The sequence below is a fragment of the Balaenoptera acutorostrata genome, chromosome 9, assembly GCF_949987535.1.
Source record: "Balaenoptera acutorostrata chromosome 9, mBalAcu1.1, whole genome shotgun sequence".
NCBI classification, from domain to species: domain Eukaryota; kingdom Metazoa; phylum Chordata; class Mammalia; order Artiodactyla; family Balaenopteridae; genus Balaenoptera; species Balaenoptera acutorostrata.
Genome location: NC_080072.1, coordinates 99,089,525 through 99,110,055, shown reverse-complemented (window position 1 = coordinate 99,110,055; position 20,531 = coordinate 99,089,525). Strand labels below are relative to the sequence as shown.

Sequence of the window (20,531 nt, the reverse complement as noted above, 5' to 3'; positions counted from 1 at the left end):
GCGGGGGGGTGCGCCCTGGGGGCTTATAAGGGCGGCCCTTGGGCGCGCGCGGCAGTAGTTGGACTGCGGCGGACGGCTGTTCCTTAGTCTTGTGAGCCGTCCTCCTCTCCGTTCCTCTACCTCGCGCAGCATGTCGGGCCGCGGCAAGACAGGCGGTAAGGCCCGCGCCAAGGCCAAGTCGCGCTCGTCGCGAGCGGGCCTCCAGTTCCCCGTGGGCCGCGTGCACCGGCTGTTGCGGAAGGGACACTACGCCGAGCGGGTGGGCGCCGGCGCGCCGGTCTATCTGGCGGCGGTGCTCGAGTACCTCACAGCCGAGATCCTGGAGCTGGCGGGCAACGCGGCCCGCGACAACAAGAAGACGCGGATCATCCCCCGCCACCTGCAGCTGGCCATCCGTAACGACGAGGAGCTCAACAAGCTGCTGGGCGGCGTGACGATCGCCCAGGGAGGTGTCCTGCCCAACATCCAGGCCGTGCTGCTGCCCAAGAAGACCAGCGCCGCCGTGGGGCCGAAGGCGCCCGCGGGCGGCAAGAAGGCCACCCAGGCCTCGCAGGAGTACTGAGGGCGCCCGCGCCGCCGCCGCCGCCCGGCCCCTCCCCTCGCCACAACAAAGGCCCTTTTAAGGGCCACCACAACGCTCACGGAAAGAGCTGGGCCACGTCGGGCTCCGGGCCGGGCGGCCGCGCACTCGCCCCCTCCGCAGCCCCGCCGCCGCCGCCGTGCGGCCTGCCCCTCCCCCGCGCGGCTCGCTCCGGTCGTGGCTCGGCGGAGGACGGCCGTTTGAACGCCGCTCGGTGCCAGGAGCGAGCTCGTGACTCGGCCGGCCTGGCCCCCGAATGCTGATGGGCTGCGGGGAGGCCGCGGCACCTTCTAGAAGGCTGGGCCGGCCGCGCTGACGCAGGGCCGGGGCGCGTGGCGGGGAAGGTGAGTCGGTGCGGACGGCCGCCGGCGGGGCCGCGCGCGTTCCCCACCAGCCCGGTGCTCCGGACGGGACTCGGTTGCCCCCGACGGCGGCGGAGTCAGTCGGTCACTTCATTTGTCCCGGGACGTCCTTTGCTGCCGGATCCCGAGCGTTGCACGTCCGCGCTCCCTCCATCTCCACTCGCAGGCCTGTGCGCGTCCCGGAAGACACACTTCGCGGCGTGAGCATCTCCCACGGTGTCGGGTCCCGGCGGCGTGGGGGCTGCGGGAGTCCTGCCCCTGGACCCGCGCCCCTCCCGGCGTGTCCGCTCCGCAAGCCAAGCACCTAGATACCAGCACTAGTCCGTTAATCCCCATCTGGACTGAGCCGCCGTTGGCCTCGGAACTGGAATTTTGCAGCTAACCCATCCAAGACAGTACTTTAGGTATTGGGGAGTTTCAGATGGACTAATTTTGTTTATTAAAGGATTGTTTTCTTTTTTAAACAATGAGGTGTCTCTTCATTTTGCAGACGGGTTGTAGGATCGATGACTTTGTAGATTCCTAAAGGTAGTGGGGGAGGGGAGCTATCTGATACAAAGGCTCTACCGTTAACTGGAGCGGCAAATCGTAGATTATAAGATTATGGTTCTTTCTTGATGTTCCCTGGGAGACAATTTATTCTGTCAGAACTACTGAGACAGAAACAGAAAGCAACGTATTCCAGGAGAACTTTGGACAGGGGTCCTAGCCTCTGAGGTAAGGACCAAAGGGTCTTGTGGTTGTCCTTATCTTTCTTTCCTGCAACCCCATCAAAAACAAAACCACCTTCAAATCTAGTTTATTAGTAGAGTTGGTTACATTCAAAGGCTGTGGCTTGTTAGATGTTTTTTCTTTAGAGACTAAGCCTCCACCTACTGAGGAGACAAGGCATCACCAAGGCCCCAAGTTGAGACAAGTCTCTGAGTCTCTGCCCCTGCAGTTCAATCCCCTGGGTAATCACCCCCCAGGTAGCAGTGAGAATGGGGCACTGAGGGCTGGGATGTAGGCACGGGGCACCAGCAACCCAGGCACCTGTGCCCCACAGACCAGTTAGTGGGCATCATTGAGCTGCCGTGCAACATCCAAGATGTTCTTGGCTCCTTTGTTCAGCAACAAGGTGGCCAGGCTGATGCCCAGGCTCTCAGCAGCCAGCTGGGCTCGTCGTGGAATGTTCCAGGCAGTGATGCCCACCAGCTGTGGATCATCCTCAGGGCCATCTTCATGCTGGGCAAGGGAAGGAGGGTAGGATTTGGTGAGCACGAAAGGGGAAGTAACATACAGACGTGTTTCTTACCCTCTCCGTCACCCTCCAGCCTTGGCACCTGGGCAGGGACATGGATGGTGGCCTGCATGGTCTCTTGCATGCTATCTGCGCCATTCAGACTCCAGACTCCTCCAGTCAGGTATAGCTGGGAAAGAAAACAGTTGCCTCAGCATATCGTGAGAGGGAACTGCTTAGAAACCTGGGCTTTTCTTGCTGGCAGCTCAGGATGTCCCTTCCCTGCCCTCCCACCCATCTTCCCCTGCTTACTTGCCCATCCTTCATAGCTGTATGCACCGCCACTGGCACACTGCAGCCTCCTTCCTGCAACAAGTTCCCCCTGTGAGCTCCAAGGACCCTTACCACCACCCTGTACCCAGAGTCCTCAGAGATAACAGACCCCTCTAAGGACATAACTGAAAATGAGGTAGCGGCCCAGACCTGGGTCCTGTCCATACTTTCAAGGATGAGTTACCACTAAATACACAGCAATAATTTGAGAAATCTCCCCACTGCCCTTCCCAGCTCCCCAGGTACCCACCCCTCCACAAGAGCACAGGCCCTACCAGGTGCCTCAGGAAGGCCCGTTCAGCAATGCAGCGAAGCAAAGTCTCAGGATCATGCAACACACCCACCAGATCCAAGATGTCCTGGTCCTTGGCTCGAACTTCCACTCCCAGAGCCCCCTGATGGAAAAATAGACTAAGATATCAGGGCCAATCTTTCCCCAACCAATGGCACTAAGGATGGGAACCAGCCTACTTCCACCTGTTTGCCAGGTCCTTTTGGGCCAGTAGCCTCCCAAGGCTTGCCCCTCCCTGGGAATGTTCTTGGTTGAAAACAAAAGAAAGAGACACATCAACACATGGCTTCCCTGGTCAAGCATACCTGACCCACAGCATACATGCACTCCTCAGGGTGCAGGATCTGTGGGGGCAGAAGAGGCAGTCAGAAGGGTGGAGATGGGAGCGCCTAAAAGCACACAGCAGTGAGATCGGGCTTTCCTAGCATACAGAAGGGCTGGAGAGGCAAGAGTGGGAGTTTGGCCTCTGATCCCCAGTCTTCCCAACCTGGGACTCATTTCCAGCTTGCACTGTTAGAGGTGGGTATTCAAAAAGAGAACACAGGGCTTCCCTGGTGGCGCAGTGGTTGAGAATCTGCCTGCTAATGCAGGGGACACGGGTTCGAGCCCTGGCCTGGGAAGATCCCACATGCCGCAGAGCGGCTGGGCCCGTGAGCCACAACTGCTGAGCCTGCGCGTCTGGAGCCTGTGCTCCGCAACGAGAGAGGCCCGCGCATCGCGATGAAGAGTGGCCCCCGCTTGCCACAACTGGAGAAAGCCCTCGCACAGAAACGAAGACCCAACACAGCCAAAATCAATCAATCAATCAATCAAACATACGCATCTGATTCAAGATCCTCATTAAAAAAAAAAAAAAAAAAAAAAAGAGAACACAGGCAGGAAGGAGATGAAGATCAACTGAGGAGGGAAGAGGGGCAGGCCCTACCTGCCCCACCCGGTTCTGCCAGCCCATGCGCTGCAGGCCAGCTGCGGCCAGGATGATGGCACTGAACTCCTGCAGCTCATCCAGCTTCCGAAGCCGTGTGTTGAGGTTTCCCCGCTGTGGAGAGGCGCTAAGGACCACAAGCTTTGGGCAGTCTGGAGCCTTATGCTGTTCCCTTTGCCTGAGTCTCTCAATCTGCTAACTTCTCACCTTTGAGTTCTCAGCTTAATGACAACAGCTAACACTTACCTCATACTTACTACATGCCAGACGCTGTTCTAAAGTGCTTTAGATATGTCAATTCATTGAATTTTCACAACCCTATGATGTAGGTAGTAGTATTATCATCTCCATTTTACAGATGAGAAAAATGATAGGTTTTAATTTATTTCATAACTTGCCCAAGGTTACAAGACCTCTGAGAAGCCTTCCCTGACTCTAAAGTCTGTGTTTAGATGTGCCAGCTAGAAGCTTCCAGAGAATTCCCTACTTTGCACACTGGAGCACTTAGCAAATACTATTTTGAAAATCAGTTTTACAAACATAACATTGTAAAAATCAAAACAATATAGTGGAATATAAAATAAAAATGGAGTTATGGTTACCAAAGGGGAAAGAGGATAGGGGGAGATAAATTAGGAGTTTGGGATTAGCAGATGCAAACTACTATATATAAAATAGATAAACAACAAGGTCCTATTATATAGCACAGGGAACTATATTCAATATCTTGCAATAAACTACAATGGAAGAGAATATGAAAAGGAATATGTATATATATGTACAACAATCACTTGCTATACACCAGAAACTAACACAACGTTGTAAATCAACTATAATAAAACAAATTTTTAATTATTTACATTTAAATTAAAATGGAAGCACCCCCCCAACCCCCCTCCCTCGATGTAATCATTATTCAGTATCACTCTGTACTATCAATGCCTGGTTGTCTGTCTCCAGAACTAAAATGTAAACTCTGTGTAAGCAGGGACAATGTCGATCTTGCTCACCATATCCCCAGTGCCAGGCACTTGCCTGGGGCTAAGAAAACATGAAAGGATTATGAATGAATGGATGGATGGATGGCTGGCTGGATGAATGGGAGGACAGGCAGTCCACTGCATCCATGGTCCACTTCCTCTGGAAGCGCCTTCCACTCTCACAACTCCCAGGGCCCTCTGGACCTGGTCTTCCTCCTTGGCTGCTGCCTCCTCCCTCCGCTAAAAGGATACAATACTCTTGAACTCCAGATGTGGGAACTTTCTCTGCAGCTGGGCCGCTCTCCGCAGGGAGCTAGTTCCCACCACGCTGCTCAGAGAGATGATTTAAAATGAGATTTAACTAGGCAGGCACTGTTCCTTTCCTCCTCCTCCCACCCCTCCATCTTCTGTGCACATCCCACCAAGATGCCTATCCAGGCCCCACTCACCTCTTCTCTGGCAAGGTTTCTAGGGTCTTCCCAACAAATTTTGGGTGAAAGACCACAGCATCATAGGGGCTCTCCCGCCTGGGGATGGAGGGAAAGTCAGAGAATAAGGGAGAGATCTCGGTTCAGGTCACTTCCAGGCTCTCTCAATAGTCAACTAACGGGCATTTTCTGAGTTTTCTGCCATGCTTGACACTCCTCAGGGCAGGGGAGACAGCCTAGAGGCAGAGGGCCAAGTCCCAAAGGGAAAAGTCAAGGTTAATATGATGTCTACCCCGTGCCGAGGCCCCCTGACTGGCAGGACTCTTACTTGCAGATGGCTCCGATGGTGAAGCCAGGAGGAAGCACCGTGGGCAGGTCCTTCAGGGAGTGAACAACCAGGTCCACTCTAGAGAGATGGCAGAGAGGGAAGGAGAAGGGGTCTGAGCAGCATGTCCCCAGCCCTTCTCCACCCACTCCTGCCTGTACGTCACTGGCAGAGCCTAGAGCAGTTCAGGAAGCAGGCCTTTCCGAGACCTTGGGTCCTAGAGACCCGCTCCCCTCCTACCCTCCCTTTCACCCCCCTGCCCCAGCCAATCCTGCACCCCAGGCAGCCAGATGGCTCAGAACCAGGACACTCTCCTTTTCTGAGGCCTGAAAAACTCACATATGAGCCCCTCTCTAGCCTATCCAAGCGTTTAAGCCCAACAGTCTAGCTGATACCCAGGTCTGATGTGCACTGGGGTCCTAGCGAGAGCCTGGGAGGGCGCCATGCTCCCTGCTTTCACTTACTCATTCCTCTCCAGCGCGTGCTCCAGCTCCTTGGTAAACAGGCTCTTCTCTCCAATCTGCCAGGCAAGAAAGAGCCTCAGGGTGAATCTTTTGGGGGAAGGAAAGAGGAAGGGGAAAAGGGTTGGATGGAAAATGTTGTTACCTTAGAGAGAGCAGTATCAAGAATCTTGTCCCCTGTGGTGGACATAGCAACTGAGGAGAGAATCAACCAATCAGATGTTCAGTGATCAGCATTTATTGAGCCCCTACTGAGCTCAACACTTGTGCTAAGATTGTTGGGCACATAAGCCCCGTCCCTACCCTCTGGGAATGTACGATCTAGGAGGAAGACTAGACGTAATCACAAAGAGACCCAAAGCAGATGTTAAATGCCAGGCTAGCCCAGGTAGTCAGAGCTGGAGGTGTTTAGAGGAGGACAGGGCCCTCCAAACTGGGGACAGCCAAGAAGAATTCTCAGAGGCAACAGGACCAGGCTGTGGTCCAAGACAAAGCCAGAAACACTGTGTTCTCCCCTCCAGGGGTTAAAGGCTTCCCATTAGCTTCCATTCCTGTCCAGAAAACTCACTGATTTCAAACTGCAGGCCTGGGTATAAGGTTTTCAGCGTTGCCACCACACTGTCCGTCTGTATGCGGGCCAGCTGGGGGTAGAAATTCAGGTTAGTCCTGTCCTCTGGCCACTGCCCTAAGGTCAGACCCTCACAGGGTCAGGGAGATCCTGAAGGGGTTGGAATTCAGAGAGGGGATTGAATGCCCACCTAGGAAGGGGAGGGATCTGGCCTGGGAGTCCTCTGTACCCCAACTTCCCAGCCCAGGGACTATCTCTTTACAGAATGCAATCTGTCATTCTGCATGGGATTTGATACTCAGTCACCCCATTTCCTCCATCCCCGAGCTGCTGAGAACGCTCTGGGCCCCCCAACTTATAATACTGTGAACACAGAAGTCTTCTGACAAACCTCCTCCACCCCGGTACTTGCACTCACCTGGCTCTTGCGGGTACCCACGCGAATCACTCTCATCTTTGAGCTGTTTTCTTCCTGCAGAAAAAGTCCCCAGGTCACAGTCCCTGCTGCTCTTTGTGTTCCTCAACACCTTGTCCAAGAACCAGAATCACTGGCTTGGAAGAAAGGAACCTCAGCCCCTGGCCTGTGGCCAGCTGAGCCTCGGAGTGGGGAAACACTCCCCTGCCCAAGACTGGTCCCTTTACCTTCCCCAATACCTTCTGCCTCCTCAGGGATCCAGAGAAGCAGAGACCAGACAGAAGTAACAGTAGGACCTGCTGTTGCTGTAATGACCAGGACACTAAGCCCTGAAGCCCAGCCAAGCTAAGGCAGCAGGAATGCTGCACTCAGCCAGGTGGGTAGAGAGATAAGGTCTATCAGTCTGGCCCCAGGGAGGGTGGGGCCTGCAGCAGGCAGGGGCAGGACAGCTGGGGCCACACAGGGGAATGTGAGCTGAGTCACTGAGGACAAGTTCAGCATCCACAACAGAGCGGCACTTGAGAAAGCTTCAGTGCCATCTAGATGCCATAAGAGCTACCCTACAGCTGCCGCGCTGTGGATCCTGTAATCTGGACGGAATGCATACGTAAAGGACTGGGGTCGACAGATCTGACATATAGTCCTGCTCAGCCTCTTGGCTGGGTGACCTTGAACACATCATCTTATTTGTTCATCTATAAAATGAAGAAGTTTGCACTCAAGTATCTTCTGCTTTTGATATTCTGTAAGACTAAGAGGGTGAGCTGTCTAATGTCCATTCACCTAGAATGTGGCCTCTGGTTTCACCACGAAGGAAATATTAGGATGTCAGAGACCAAGCCAAGAACTCAAAGGGACATGCCTCTTCCTCTTGCCAGGGCACCTTGGACAAAGGTATTCAGTGCCAAGCAGGCAGAACTGGGTTCTCCAGTCTGAGGTCCTATTTCTTCCCAGATCAGACAGTGGCCACTACAGATACTATCAACTTCCCCTGTTCTGGGATCTTCATCCGACAGAGTTCTTCTGCAGTCAGGTATCTGGGGCCTCTGTTGCTGGAGGAGGTGACAGCTGGCTGCTCTTGGACTCTAGTCTACTCCATGGCTATCACTTCTCCAATAAATAAACCCTGGGGGACCCTAAGCAAATTAGGTTAGGTTTGAAATGCTAAACATGGCAACTAAAATTCTGGGCCACAGGGAGCCCACAGAAAGGAATCTAAGGTCCCAGAAACTGCTATGTTCAAACAATCCCTTAATTTCATTGATTCTGCACAGCATATTCAAGTCAAATTGTTCCAGTAAAAAATTCCTTATTGAGCATATATATCCTAGAGCTATTGCTTTTAATCTTCATAACAACCTATCAGGTAGACAGGGCAGGCATCTCTGGAACTATGTTACAGTAGCAAAGTCTGGCTCTGAGGAGCAAAGTGACTTGCCCAGGGCCACAGGGTTAATCATGGGTAGAGAGCTGGAATCCAGATCTTCTTACTCCTAGCCCAGCACTCAGGAATGTCAGCAATGGCAGAGAATCCCACTCCTTACCAGCACATAGGTCAGGGAGAGATAGGCAGCTGCCCCACTCCTTTCTTATCTCAGGCTGACGTTGGCCTCATGGGCTCTGCAGTTTGCATCTGCACAAGCCCAGAGCTGGGACCCCAAGCTAGGAATAGGAAGGCCCAAGGGCGTCCCCCGTCCATGGTAGTAACCCAATGACGTGTCTCAGTTGGGGACTTTTGAGTGTAGGCTGGGGCTGGGTGTCCACTAGAAAAAAAGGGGAGAAGGTGCACTTCCAAGACGTTTGTGTGCAGTTCGGAGACTTCGAGGTACACTCTCCTCTCTGGATCCAAAATGGAACGCTTCCCCAAAGTGGCCGAATCTCGACTCGGACCTGTCTCGTGTGAAGGGATCCCGGGGAATAGCACCCTGTCTCGTGCAGACGCATTTTCCTGTGTTGGGTCACTACATCTAGAGCCGTGGAAGCCATGCCTCATGGAATCCCATCCAGATCCCCGCAGGAACGGGGTTGCGTTTGAGACAATCCATCTGCTCTTAAGTCCGCCCCCACCGCTCACTGATTCCCCTAAGGGCAACCCAGCTACTGGCCCTTTAAAAACTATTCGAACCAAAAAAAAAAAAAAAAAAAAAACAGACGGATAATCGTCCCGACCAATTGACGACGGAGAGTGGCAACTTGGGGCCAATCGTGGCACTGCTAGTGCAGAAGACCGAAGTTGCGAAGGTCACCGGCTCAGGACTCACCGCCGTTGCGGCCGCGTCGCCGTTACCAGACATGGCTGTGCGCGGGAAGTAGGCCGGGGGCTGCTGCCAATGTCCTCCGGAGTCGGGCAAGCAGAAGACCCCGGCCGGCCGGGCACTGGGCGCACGCTGAGCTCGCGATCCTCCGGCAACCACACACTCCCGGCTCTGCTAAGGGCCTGCGTCACTTCCGGCCCCGCCCCAGAGGGGCTGGACCTCCCCTGGGCGGGAATTAGAACGATTGCGACAGAGAAGACCTTACCTTGGGTTACCGCCCCTACTCCCCCAGGCTGACCCCGGTCTTCCCCGTTTGAGACCCAGGCCCACCAGCTGTTCATTTTTACTTTTACCTAGCCAGGACTACCGATGGTCAGTGGCCAAGGTATGCTTCCCGGATTTATCCACAAAGTAAGTTCTTTGCAGTCCCTCCTACCACCACCCAAGGGAACGTCAATAAACCAAAAGTAGGCGTGCCGAGAGGAAAAGGATATTAACCCTACAACGCGGCGTCGGAAGTTAAAGGCTACTTGAGCAACTTACCATGCCCCCAGGCTGCATTCAACGTCTACAAATAAAAGAGGCCTGCTTCTGAAAGCTAGTCACCCAGAATTCCACAGCTTTATCTCCTTAGCTGTGGCACAAGCAATTAGTGCAGCTTATGTGGTGCTTCTTCTGCTACAACCCTGCCGTAGGCAACTAAAGACTAATAACTGAAATGGGAGTGCCAACACATTAGTGTTAGTGGGAAAACGGCTTGTGAGTAAAAGTGCTTTACCCATTAACAGTACTAATAACCACGTATTAACCACTTTCAAAAAACTGGACACCTGTCATCCATACCAGCCCGAGGGCTATAAGATTCCAGGCTTAACTCCATGTGTTTCAAAAGCACCTGGTATTCGCCAGAGATGTTTTGCAACTGAGCTTTAAGAGATATGCAGTGGTCAACAGCCCCGAACCAGCTCTGACTTGACCACAGGACCTGCTGGTGTCCTAAAGCTACCTTTGCTTCATTACCATGCCAAGATCCCCGCCCAAGGGGGATATCTGTACTCCGCTAGGCGCAATTCCTGCCGTGTGGAAGACTGTGATGCCCCAGCTCCCCGCCCCCCGAAATCTCTGCCCCTTTCCTAGAGCCCTGATGACATGTCTGCCTCCTATCCCTTAAATTCTCTTACTGCCCTCCCTTGGGGGAGAAGGTGTCTTTAGAGCATGTGCTCTCCCTTCTCCATTCCTTGATCAATGAATAGTTTCTGCTCTGCTATACCGAACATGGTTTTGTTTCACTGGAATTTGCAACTCCAGGCAAAGGACCCACTGAGGGGGGTCACTGACCTCTTGGGGACCAGTGACACATCCATTGATTGGCTCCTTTGACTTTCATAACAGCCGTACTAGAAAGATGTTGTAATTCCTCATGTACAGACGAAGAAACTGAGGTTCAGAGAAGGTTCAGAGTTGCCCTAAGTGAAACTAAGAATCAAGCTCAGGGCAGCTGATCCAAAGTCTGTATTCTTAGCTGCTACCAATGTAGTGTACTCTATCCGCCTCTTCTAAATACTACCTAAACCACAATGTCTAAGTTACTTCTTTTAATTAAACAACCCCATAGGAGCAATTTTCCAACGGGCAGTGTAACCCCAATTACACGCAGACACTTAGCAACACAAACTTCAGCTGACAACTTCGAAGGGGGAACAAAATGTTTCAATAAAGGCCCTTTTATCCTGCTTATCATCTGGTACTGAATACAGCGAGACACCAACCCACCCATTATGAAGGCAGGCTTGAAAGCCCAAGGCTCCCCACCACAATCTGCCTGCAGCTTGAATACTCTGTCCATACAAGAGCCACAGAGACCAGCCACACTATAGAGCCGAGTCCTCAGTCCGGGCTGCTCTTGGGGCTCAGGCCTCAGGCCTTTGCAGAGGTTCTTCAACTGAACTCTACTAGATGCCATAGGCCCCACTCATTACTGGAATGAAGTCTCGTCAACATCATCTTTAAGGAACTCTGTAGGAAGCGAAGGGGAGCTCTAGGAGAGCAGAGGGAAAGAAGTACATTTTGCACAGTTAAGAATCACCAGGAAGTCCCCAGAATAAATCCTTCAACCCCGAAATCATTATATGCTTTTATTTATAGACTCTGGGAGCCAGGACCCAAGCACAGCCTGGTGCTCTTGGATAGAGAATAAAGCCGCTATTGTCCAGACTCTGAGGTTGCTGAGGTGCCCTCCCCCTCTGGTCTGGAATGATCTACACTGCTCAAAAAGTCAACAGGAGAAATGGCAGGTTGGCCGAAGAAGGAGGCAGGAAAAGAAAGTCCCCTTAAGTCCTGAGGGCTATGGCATCAGATGAGAGCAGAGTCCTGGGCATGTCTGCCTAACTCCTGTGCAACAGCCCTGTCTCTGTCCCCCTGTGTCCCTGCTGCTGGGCCTCCACCATCACACCCCTCCCACTAGCCGCTTAAGTGCCCCTCCTGGCGTGTATGAGCAAGTCCCTCTGCAGCCCGGCCTCCAGGCTCGCAGTCAGTCGGGCTGTGGGCGGGTCGGTCAGCAGAGTCAATTTGTTGAAAACACCTCGGCCAAAGTAGTCAGCAATCACAGAGAAGCTGTCATTGGAGCACTTGAGCTGCAGGGAAAGAGAAGAGTTGCGAGTCAAAAACCCACAGGACGGGCTTCCCTGGTGGCACAGCAGTTAAGAATCTGCCTGCTAATGCAGGGGACACAGGTTCGAGCCCTGGTCCGGGAAGATCCCACATGCCGCAGAGCAACTAAGCCTGTGCGCCACAACTACTGAGCCTGTGCTCTAAAGCCCGCGAGCCACAACTACTGAAGCCCGCACACCTAGAGCCCACGCTCCACAATAAGAGAGGCCACCGCTTAAGAATCCGCCTGTCTGTGCAGGGGACATGGTTTCAAGCCCTGGTCTGGGAAGATCCCACATGCCTCAGAGCAACTAAGCCCATGCGCCACAACTACTGAGACTGCGCTCTAGAGCCCGTAAGCCACAACTACTGAGCCCGCGTGCCACAACTACTGAAGCCCGCGCGCCTAGAGCCCGTGCTCCGCAACAAGAGAAGCCACCGCAATAAGAAGCCCACGCACCGCAACGAAGAGTAGCCCCCGCTCAACGCAACTAGATAAAAAGCCCGCGCACAGCAACGAAGACCCAACGCAGCCAAAAATCAATCAATCCATCAAAATAAGACAGAACACCTCATTCCATCTCTTTAAAAAAAAAAGAGAAGCCACCGCAATGAGAAGCCCGCGCACCGCAATGAAGAGTAGCCCCCGCTCGCCGCAACTAGAGAAAGCCTGCGCACAGCAACGAAGACCCGATGCAGCCAAAAATAAATAAATAAAATAGATACATTAAAGAAATAAAAAATGTTTAAAAAAAAAAAAACCCACAGGAGGAGGAGAAAAGAACACCAGCCCCCAGCGCTCACCACCTCCCTGGGGGCGGGGGAGTCACGTCATCCCCACCTGGTGCTGGAACTGATCATGGAGATCTCGCTTCTGTTCCTGGGCCCGAATCATATCCATGACCTTGCGGTTTTCAGGGAGGCAGGTGGGGCAGTCAGCATCACTTTCTGAGTAACTCTCAAAGCAGTGCTGGTGGAAGGAGTGGCCGCAGAGAAAGTGGACTGAGGGCAACTCCAAGGCACTGTTACAGATGCTGCACTTGGTCTTCTGGAAAATCTTCGGACTACACGCAAGGGAGACCAGAAAAGAGTGGTAAAAAGTGAGGGCAGGGCCAGGAACCATGTGGAGAGAGAAGGCAGTTGGAGGCAATGAGGAGACAGAGGTCCCCGTTAAGGAACTACGAGGCCCTGCTCTTCTTACCACCTAAAGGGGGTCACAGGAGGACCCCACGCTGGGCCTGCAGGGAGTCTCAGCACCCTCCCAGCAGGTCCATCCAACCCAAAAGTACCTGCTACAAGATAATATCCTCCAAAGCCCAATAAATCACGTTCTACATAGTAAATCATTCTTTGGAATTCCTCCATCAACTCAGATCTTCAAGAATGAAATGCTCAAACACACTCCATACAATCCTCTGTCTTTGAAAAATGACACCCTGTGAAGAAGAGTGTTATCTCCGGACACCTCCACAATTCTGGATGCCAAGTACCTCGCCTTCAGCTCCTGGATCTCCTGGCGGATACGGGTGGTCTCCTCTCGGTAGCGCCGCACCCGGAGCTCATCCTGCGCGATCTGCTGGCTCTGCTTCTGCAGTTTTTGGACCAGGTAGTCCCGGATGACAGACAGGGTGGCCGTGGAGTTGTGGGCCAGGGTCTGCACCACTGAGATGGGGGTCCGGGAGGAAACAAGACCGTGAACCAAGCAGCCCTCCGGATAGAACTGAAGGGCCCCTGCCCGAGCCCGACTGTCGGCAGCCTGCACCCAGCCACCCTCCCCATCCTCCGCAGTACCTAGAAGAGGTGGCATGAGGTTCTTGCTCTCGATGTGCTTAAGCACGGCCGCCACGTACTCCTTGCAGTCCTCCTCCTTGCGGGCGAAGTAGCTGAGTGCCTGTTCCCACAGGGAGGGCTCCTGCTCCCCGTGGCGCTCGCACACGGTGATCACCTGCCGGTACTGCTCATGCTGCATGTGATAGTGCATGATCTGTTGGAACCTGCGGCCGGGGAAGGCACACGTCAGCAGCTGTCCCCCACAAGGGACTCGGCTACGTTCCCCTTCCCTGAGATTCCCCAGACTCTTACAGTTTCCCCTGCTCATAGAGGTAAAGGACCCCATCCTGGAAGTCGTGCATCTGGCAGAGGACCAGGGCCTTGTCAAAGACATCACAGAAGCGACCACTCTTCAGTAGGGAGATGGCCTCTGCGTGAAGCTTCTCTTTGACCTAAAAGAGGAGGGTAGAGCTGCTGGACACCAGAGAAAAACGACAAGGCCTCTTAGGACCAGGCAAGTCAACTATCTCTTCCCCTCAGTCCAATTTCCTCTTCACGGGGGACCATTTAGCCCCCAAGGGTGAGGTGTTATTGGTCTAAAGAAAGCAGCAAGAGGCAACCAGGAAAGAAATGGAAGCAGTTTTTTCTCCAGCGCCTCCGGCCGCTTTGCCAGGTCTCACCTGCGGCTCCTCCTCGTGAGCCCAGTTCTGGAGTCGCAGCTCAAGGAGTGTGTCATAGATGCCCTGCGGGGAGTCAGGCTGCACCTCACTCATGTGCTCTAGGAAAGCTTTCAGCTCCCGCGGGTTGTTGGCAAAGATGGGGATGAACTCCTCTGAGTTGGCCTAGGACGGCAAGGGAGGAGAGGTGGCCGAGTGAGTGGGCTCGGTACTTGGGCTGCTAAGGTGATCCCTGCTGTCCAAAAGCCATTCTCCCTGAGGCCTCACCCTGCAGCCTGGAGCCTCCCTATCGCCTCGGCCTTCAAGGTTGGGCCGATAGTCGGTACAAAGTCCCTTCAGCAACTCGGTCGTCTGCTCTGGTATATGGTGCATGAGGATCTTGCCGTAGCGTTTCATGTTGCTCTCTGCCTGCTCAAAAGGCAGCTTGCCGATGTATCGAAGGGCTTCCTGATAATTCTGTGGAGAGGGAAAGGGCAGAATAAGCACGTGCTCCTGCCTCACCCACCGGGAAGCACTTTCAGCATCCCAGGGATGTCCTAGAAAACGAACAGGGTCCTGCCCGTGTCAAGAGGCTCAGCTACCTTGATGTCCTCTAGCTGGATCTTCAAGTACCACTCGTGATGTGCGTGGTTCTCAGCCAAATAGAGGGCATGGGAGTAGTAGCCAGCCTGCCGGAGGACCTTGATGGCCGTCTCCACATCAAAGTGGACTTCACTCTCACTCTTTGTCTGCCAGGGAGATATCAGACAAAACCAGTCATAGAGAGGTTGTGGTTGGGGAAAGGAAAGGAAATATGCATCTGATTCTAAGACCAGATTCTTAAGGCAATAAAAAAGTTGATGTTTTTTTTTTCTTTTTTGGCAGCACTGAGCAGCATGCAGAATCTTAGTTCCCCACCCAGGGATCGAACCCGTGTCCCCTGCAGTGGAAGCGTGGAGTCTTAACCACTGGACCACCAGAGAAGTCCTAAAGTTGATGCTTTTAAAGCACTGTAATCCTGCCTCTCCAAAAGTCTTCCTCTGCCTCTACTATTAGAGGGACTCGTCCGGGAACACAGGGCTTCCCTGGGCTTAGATACCACGAGAAGTTCTGGCATCAAAAAACAAGAGGGGTGGGAATTCCCTGGCGGTCCAGTGGTTAGGACTCTGCGCTTCCACTGCCGGGGGTCCGGGTTTGATCCCTGGTGGGAGAACTAAGATCTGGCAAGCCACGCAGTACAGCCAAAAAGAAAAAAAAAAAACCAAGAGAGAAAACAGAAGAAAACTCGCAAAAAAGGCTATTCCTCTTCCTAGTTTATAGACCAGAGGACTCTGGTCCCCAAATAAGGTCAGCTCTTCCCTGTCCCTGCAGCCCTGGTGGAGCCCCTCATGCTCAGTGGGGCCCTCACAGAATCCCCCGCCAACACCACCCTGCACCTTGATGAATTCCTCCAGCTTCGAGCTGTCCTTGAGCTTTGTGTAGCAGTTGAGCAGTAGGGTGGTGTGGTCGGCATTGGCCAGGGACTGCCGGTGCAGGGTCTGCAGGTAAGCTGTCAGGTTGTGGATGCGCTGGGCATCCAGGAACTTGCGGATTACATACGATGGCTCCAACTTTCCAATGGTTCTAGGGAGACATATGCATCAGCGTACTTCTCAAACTTTCATGTGCATAGGAATCACTTGAAGATCTTCTTAAAATGCAAATTCTGTTTCAGCACGTCTGGAGTAAGGCCTGAGATTCTGCAATTCTAACAAAATCCCAGGCAATATCGATTCTACTAGACCATGGACCACATGAGTAGCAAGGCTCCACAGCACTGTTTCTTAAACTTGGCTGAAAACAGGAATTCAAGAGAGGTTGGGAAAGAGCCTAGACAGGTTCTTAAGACCCCTTATTAATTTAAGAATTAGTATTGAGGGAAGAAAGTGTGGAAGCAAGAGATGAATACCCTTTTCCCTTTAAAGAATCTTATCAAAATGAGTATTAACAAAGGTCAAGTTAACATCTAAAATAACAGATACTCATCAGCTCAACTGCATGCTGGTCATGTAATATTTGACCCAAAACATTCCCTTTCCAATAAGGTATACTGTCTTCTCACTTGAGGCATCACAGTTTCTGGAGGAGAAAAAGACGGTTCACAGTAGAGTCCACCCTCCTTCCCCAAGCGCAGGTTTTAGCCTATCTGGCTGCCTGTCCCTGCATTCACAGCTATATCCTAAAGCGCCTCCAGACTGACCGGATATACTGCTGGACAGCCCCATCATGGTTGCCCTTGCTGTAGAGATGGTCCCCATACTGCATGAAGATCTGGGCCAACCCATCACTGTCCAGATGCTGGCTCTTAGCCAGATTAATCGCCATCTCGAATAGGTTCTTCTTAAACAGCATCTGGAAGGAAAGAGAAATTAGAAAACTGGAAGAAGCAGTCCTGAGAAGACACCTTCCCAGAACGCACCCACAACACACAAGGCAGACAGTTGTGAAGCCCCGATCAGCCTAGATCTTACGACAGGGTGAGACCTCTCAGATACCCCCAAGAGCAACATCAGCTCGCCTCACAAGGTTCTCTGCAGGCAGGCAGAGTGGACCCTGAGAGTGGGTTCAGGCTCCCAGCCACTGCTTCCCTCTAAGGCCTCATCCCAGGCCACTGGCCTTGTAATCCTACCCTAAGGGAGCTGAGTAAGTGACCCAAAGGGAAGGAAACACCCTGGCCAAGGGACTTGGGGAGCCTGTTCCTAGAGCTGCGTCTGGGTGCCCACGGCCAGCTCTGGGAATCTGGTGGCCTTGCCTCCAGTTTGGTCTGTGTGTCCTTCTCCTGCAGTGCGTGGACCCGCCCATCCCGCGTCAGCACGTACAGGGAGCCCCACTCAGCAAGCACATCCACTACATCCTCAAAGACGGTGCTATAGGCTATGAACTTGTTGCACAGGTCATAGATGTTGAGAATCTGCTTGTCGGAGCTCTGGGAGTCCCTGCTGGTAAACTCTGACCTGTGTGGGAAAGAGAAAGACCCAGATATTTGTACCACCTCTGTCTCAGCTCCCCTCGATTTCCTTTCCCATGACAACTTTGGTGCTGCCCATTCCACCCAGAACAAGACACCGCTTTGGCCCCTCTAGCAGCTCATCCTGTGACATTTAGCATGGCGCTGGCAGTTGTAGGAAGAGAACATACAGACCTGGTCTTACCCTTTAGGATCCTATAATTAATACAGGCAACACATTGAAAAATTAACTACATTCCAACATCCATTATTTAACAAATAATTAGTGCCTGGTGCATGTAGGCCACTGAGCTTAGTAATGAATGAAAACTAACATCTGACAAGGATCACTTGCATCACGCTGAAGACCCCATCGCCCTTTCTGGCGGCTCAGAGGAAAAAACGCCCTGTCTTGCATCTCCCAGAACTTTCCAATTTCTCCACTACTCAGTCCCTTGTTCCTCTACCCAATTCATTTTGACCAAGGAGTAAAAATCCCAATACCAGGCCCCAAATTCCCTGGAGCATTCTAGCGCATCAGGGCTGCTCAGCAAATGTCTGCAGCAAAATCACACACTTTTCAGCAAAAAAAAAAACATTATAACTGAGTCTAGGTGTAAGCACAATCTACCTAAAACCAAATAGGAGATTGACAGGATCCAGGCATTAGGAGTTTAAAATCAGGTTAATTCTGGGGAACAAGTTCAGCCCTCTCCCTTTTGCTTCTCCGTGGAGTCCTTACTTGGGAGAAACCTTCCGGTCACGGGAGACAATGACAAGGTAGCCTCTAAACCAGTGAGCAATGAGTTTATGGCCCTCAAAGGCGAAGCAGGGCCCCCGTTCATCAGGCTGGTACAAGTAGACACATTCATCCCCCGCCACTATGAACTGCAGGTCCTGAGAAGGGTCGCTTAGGGCTGAGCAGCGCAGGCCACAACCGTGGGTGTCCAACTCCACACGAGGGTAGTCCTTTCCAGAAACTATGTAGGACTGCAGGAAGTAAGAGAGGGGTTAACAGGCTCCCTTTGAGGAGGAGGCATCTAAGCCTTCCCAAAGGTATCTCCACCTCCATATTGGCTCTCTCTTCTTAATTCTTAGCACCCTAAGACTTTCCCTGGCTGCTTGCCATCTCCATTAACCACCACCCATCTATTAAATATATAAGCAAAGACTACATTTCTTTCCTCTGTATATACTATCACTACTTACTACAGGTATTTAGCAAGTAAGAGAATTTTACTGCTTTATCCAAAAACCACTGCTGAAACAAAACAAAACTATTGCTGAGACTAAGCTGTTATAAATTAGGAGCACAGGAACCAGAGAAGTAAAGCAACTTGTCCAGTGTCTCTTAAGTTAATTAGGAGAAAAACTTAGGTCTTTTACTACAAGACCAAGAGTTCTTTTCCTAGCTCTAACTCTTCCCAGTCTCCTAAGTGAGGAAATAAAATATTAAGCTGGGCAAATGGTTCAAGGTTGTATGATGAAAACTGCAGGAATTCTACCTCTTTTGTCAGTTCCTTACCCTAGCCCCCTGAGCAATGTTAAAGCCTTTCCTGCCTGCCCGTAACAGTGGAGGTCCTGGTCATACCTGAACATTCTCAGTTGTCACAACAAACAAGTGAGTGGTCTTTCCTGCTTGGCGAAAGGCCAGTCCGGTAACAGGATAGTTGCCCTTGTGCAAAATCTGGGTCTTGCTATGCCGGTCCCGAGTGATGTCTCCTTTGTTCAATGTAACACTGCCATCTGTGAAACCTGCAGGAGAGCAAGAAATCGCATTTTATTGAGGCTGAATAGATCAGGAAGCACAGAAGGGGAAAAAGACTACTTGAGGCACTTGTTAGAAGTGACAATCTTTCTCCTCATACCCAACTTCTCCAGTGGTTACCATGAAGATCAGGACTCACTGACTCATTTTCAAAGAACAAAACTAAATGCTTTCCCATCCAGAACTTTAAAATCTCAAACGCATCAGTTCAGTACAAAATGGTCTCATGAAAACAGTGAAGATGAGCTGCAGAAGCAACTCTGAAGAAAATCTATAAAGAATCATGGGTTGTTAGCTTTTTCCCTTCTTTCTGCTTACCGATGGCCATAAAGTTGAGATTTTCATGGACAGTCAAACAAGATACAACAGTCGGCTCTGCCCCTGGGATGGCAGGGAAGATTCGAGTGCAGAGTGGATTGCCACCATCTCTCTTCTCCAGGTTCCAGATCTTTACCTGTGGACAGACCTCAGATGTGTGAATGCTAGTCACCCTCCAACAAACAGCCATTCCCAGGCTCCTGGGTCTTTCCCATTTCCTTTCTAGGACTCACCAGGGGGTTGATCCCCTCTTCATCCTCACCAACAGATGCCAGAATGTTGTGCTGCTTCAACTGGTACAGGTGTGTCACCCGTAGTTTGTAGGCCTGGAACCCGGTAAGCTGTAGGGAGCGGGGCAAGAACCAGATCTGGCCTTCCATGTGTGCAGAGTAGTCAAGGAGCCTCCTTTCCAAGGAGAGATACTTAAATTTAGGCCAGAACCCAAATAACAACTAACATACATACAACTCTTTAAATTTTTCAAGGGTTTCTCCACAGATTATCTTCTGGGAACTCCCCATCTTAAAAAGACTAGAAAAGAAAGGCCCGAGTTTAGTGGCAGCATTATGAAAAACAAAGCAGCAAACTCATGGCCTCATTTAACTCCTCCCCCACAATACTGGGCTGGGGAGATAATGACACCTCATATATTCATCTTTTAAAGCCAACCTGCATCCGTTCTTTTCATCGATCTTAAAAGAAAACAAAAACAAAAACAAAGCCTTGCCGAACTGTTAGTTTACGCCCCTTTTGCAGATAAGGAAATTGAAGCCCAGAGAGGTTAAATGACTCGCCCAGGATTGTTCGCTCAGTTGGCAACAAGTTAGAGAACGGACTTCCTCCTTTCTTCCCTCGGACCACAGAAGGAGCACTGGGCGCCCATCTAAAGGAAAGTGGCACGTAACACGAACCCCTCTGAAGGACAGATTTCATCCCAGCTGTATCTCTTCAGGGATTCGGGGAGGGAAGAGGCAGCTCCAGAGGAAGGATATCTCCAAAGACTAGGCTCCCTCGGCCTGAGTCGCAGACAGTGATGCCAGGAGGGAGGCAAAGGAACTTGGAAGCAGAGGGTCCAGAGGCAGGCGCAGCCCCGGGAGCAGCCCCATCATTGCCCAGTGGCTCCTTCACCAGCTCCTTGTCGAAGAAAACGAAGCGCCGCCACTGCAGGTAGGCCGCCATCTTGGCCGAAGGCCCCCGCCTCCGGTAGAGAGGTCACATGAGAGGAGCCGGCGGATCACGTG

At 52.0% G+C, this 20,531-nt stretch overlaps 3 protein-coding genes across 4 annotated transcripts; 1 reads left to right on the top strand and 2 right to left on the bottom strand.

Annotated features, from left to right (window-relative positions):
* The first annotated feature begins 43 nt into the window (after window positions 1–43).
* On the top strand, window positions 44–1,409 carry LOC103017514 (histone H2AX). Its single transcript, XM_007196651.3, has one exon. The coding sequence runs from the start codon at window positions 131–133 to the stop codon at window positions 560–562; it is 432 nt and encodes a 143-aa protein (XP_007196713.1). The 5' UTR covers window positions 44–130; the 3' UTR covers window positions 563–1,409.
* HMBS (hydroxymethylbilane synthase) lies at window positions 1,403–9,353 on the bottom strand. The gene is made up of 14 exons (XM_007196650.3): window positions 9,150–9,353; window positions 6,892–6,945; window positions 6,474–6,546; window positions 6,051–6,100; window positions 5,909–5,964; window positions 5,448–5,525; window positions 5,141–5,218; window positions 4,944–5,019; window positions 3,712–3,825; window positions 3,092–3,130; window positions 2,770–2,889; window positions 2,474–2,527; window positions 2,265–2,351; window positions 1,403–2,166 (listed from the first exon to the last, which is right to left on the bottom strand). Exons 1-14 carry the CDS (start codon window positions 9,180–9,182, stop codon window positions 1,993–1,995), a joined length of 1,086 nt encoding a protein of 361 aa, XP_007196712.2. The 5' UTR covers window positions 9,183–9,353; the 3' UTR covers window positions 1,403–1,992.
* A 1,911-nt stretch (window positions 9,354–11,264) lies between these two features.
* Window positions 11,265–20,500, bottom strand: VPS11 (VPS11 core subunit of CORVET and HOPS complexes). 2 transcript variants are annotated; one of them, XM_007196648.3, is made up of 16 exons: window positions 20,283–20,500; window positions 19,524–19,672; window positions 19,291–19,426; window positions 18,796–18,959; window positions 17,947–18,194; window positions 17,010–17,211; window positions 16,458–16,609; window positions 15,655–15,841; window positions 14,821–14,967; window positions 14,507–14,695; window positions 14,243–14,404; window positions 13,875–14,014; window positions 13,584–13,786; window positions 13,283–13,454; window positions 12,634–12,856; window positions 11,265–11,776 (listed from the first exon to the last, which is right to left on the bottom strand). In XM_007196648.3, the coding sequence occupies exons 1-16, from the start codon at window positions 20,467–20,469 to the stop codon at window positions 11,612–11,614; spliced, it is 2,826 nt and encodes a 941-aa protein (XP_007196710.1). In that variant the 5' UTR covers window positions 20,470–20,500; the 3' UTR covers window positions 11,265–11,611. The 2 variants fall into 2 exon arrangements, with proteins under 2 accessions (XP_007196710.1, XP_057408180.1); XM_057552197.1 differs by having other exon boundaries at window positions 19,524–19,695; window positions 20,202–20,315.
* Window positions 20,501–20,531: the final 31 nt, after the last annotated feature.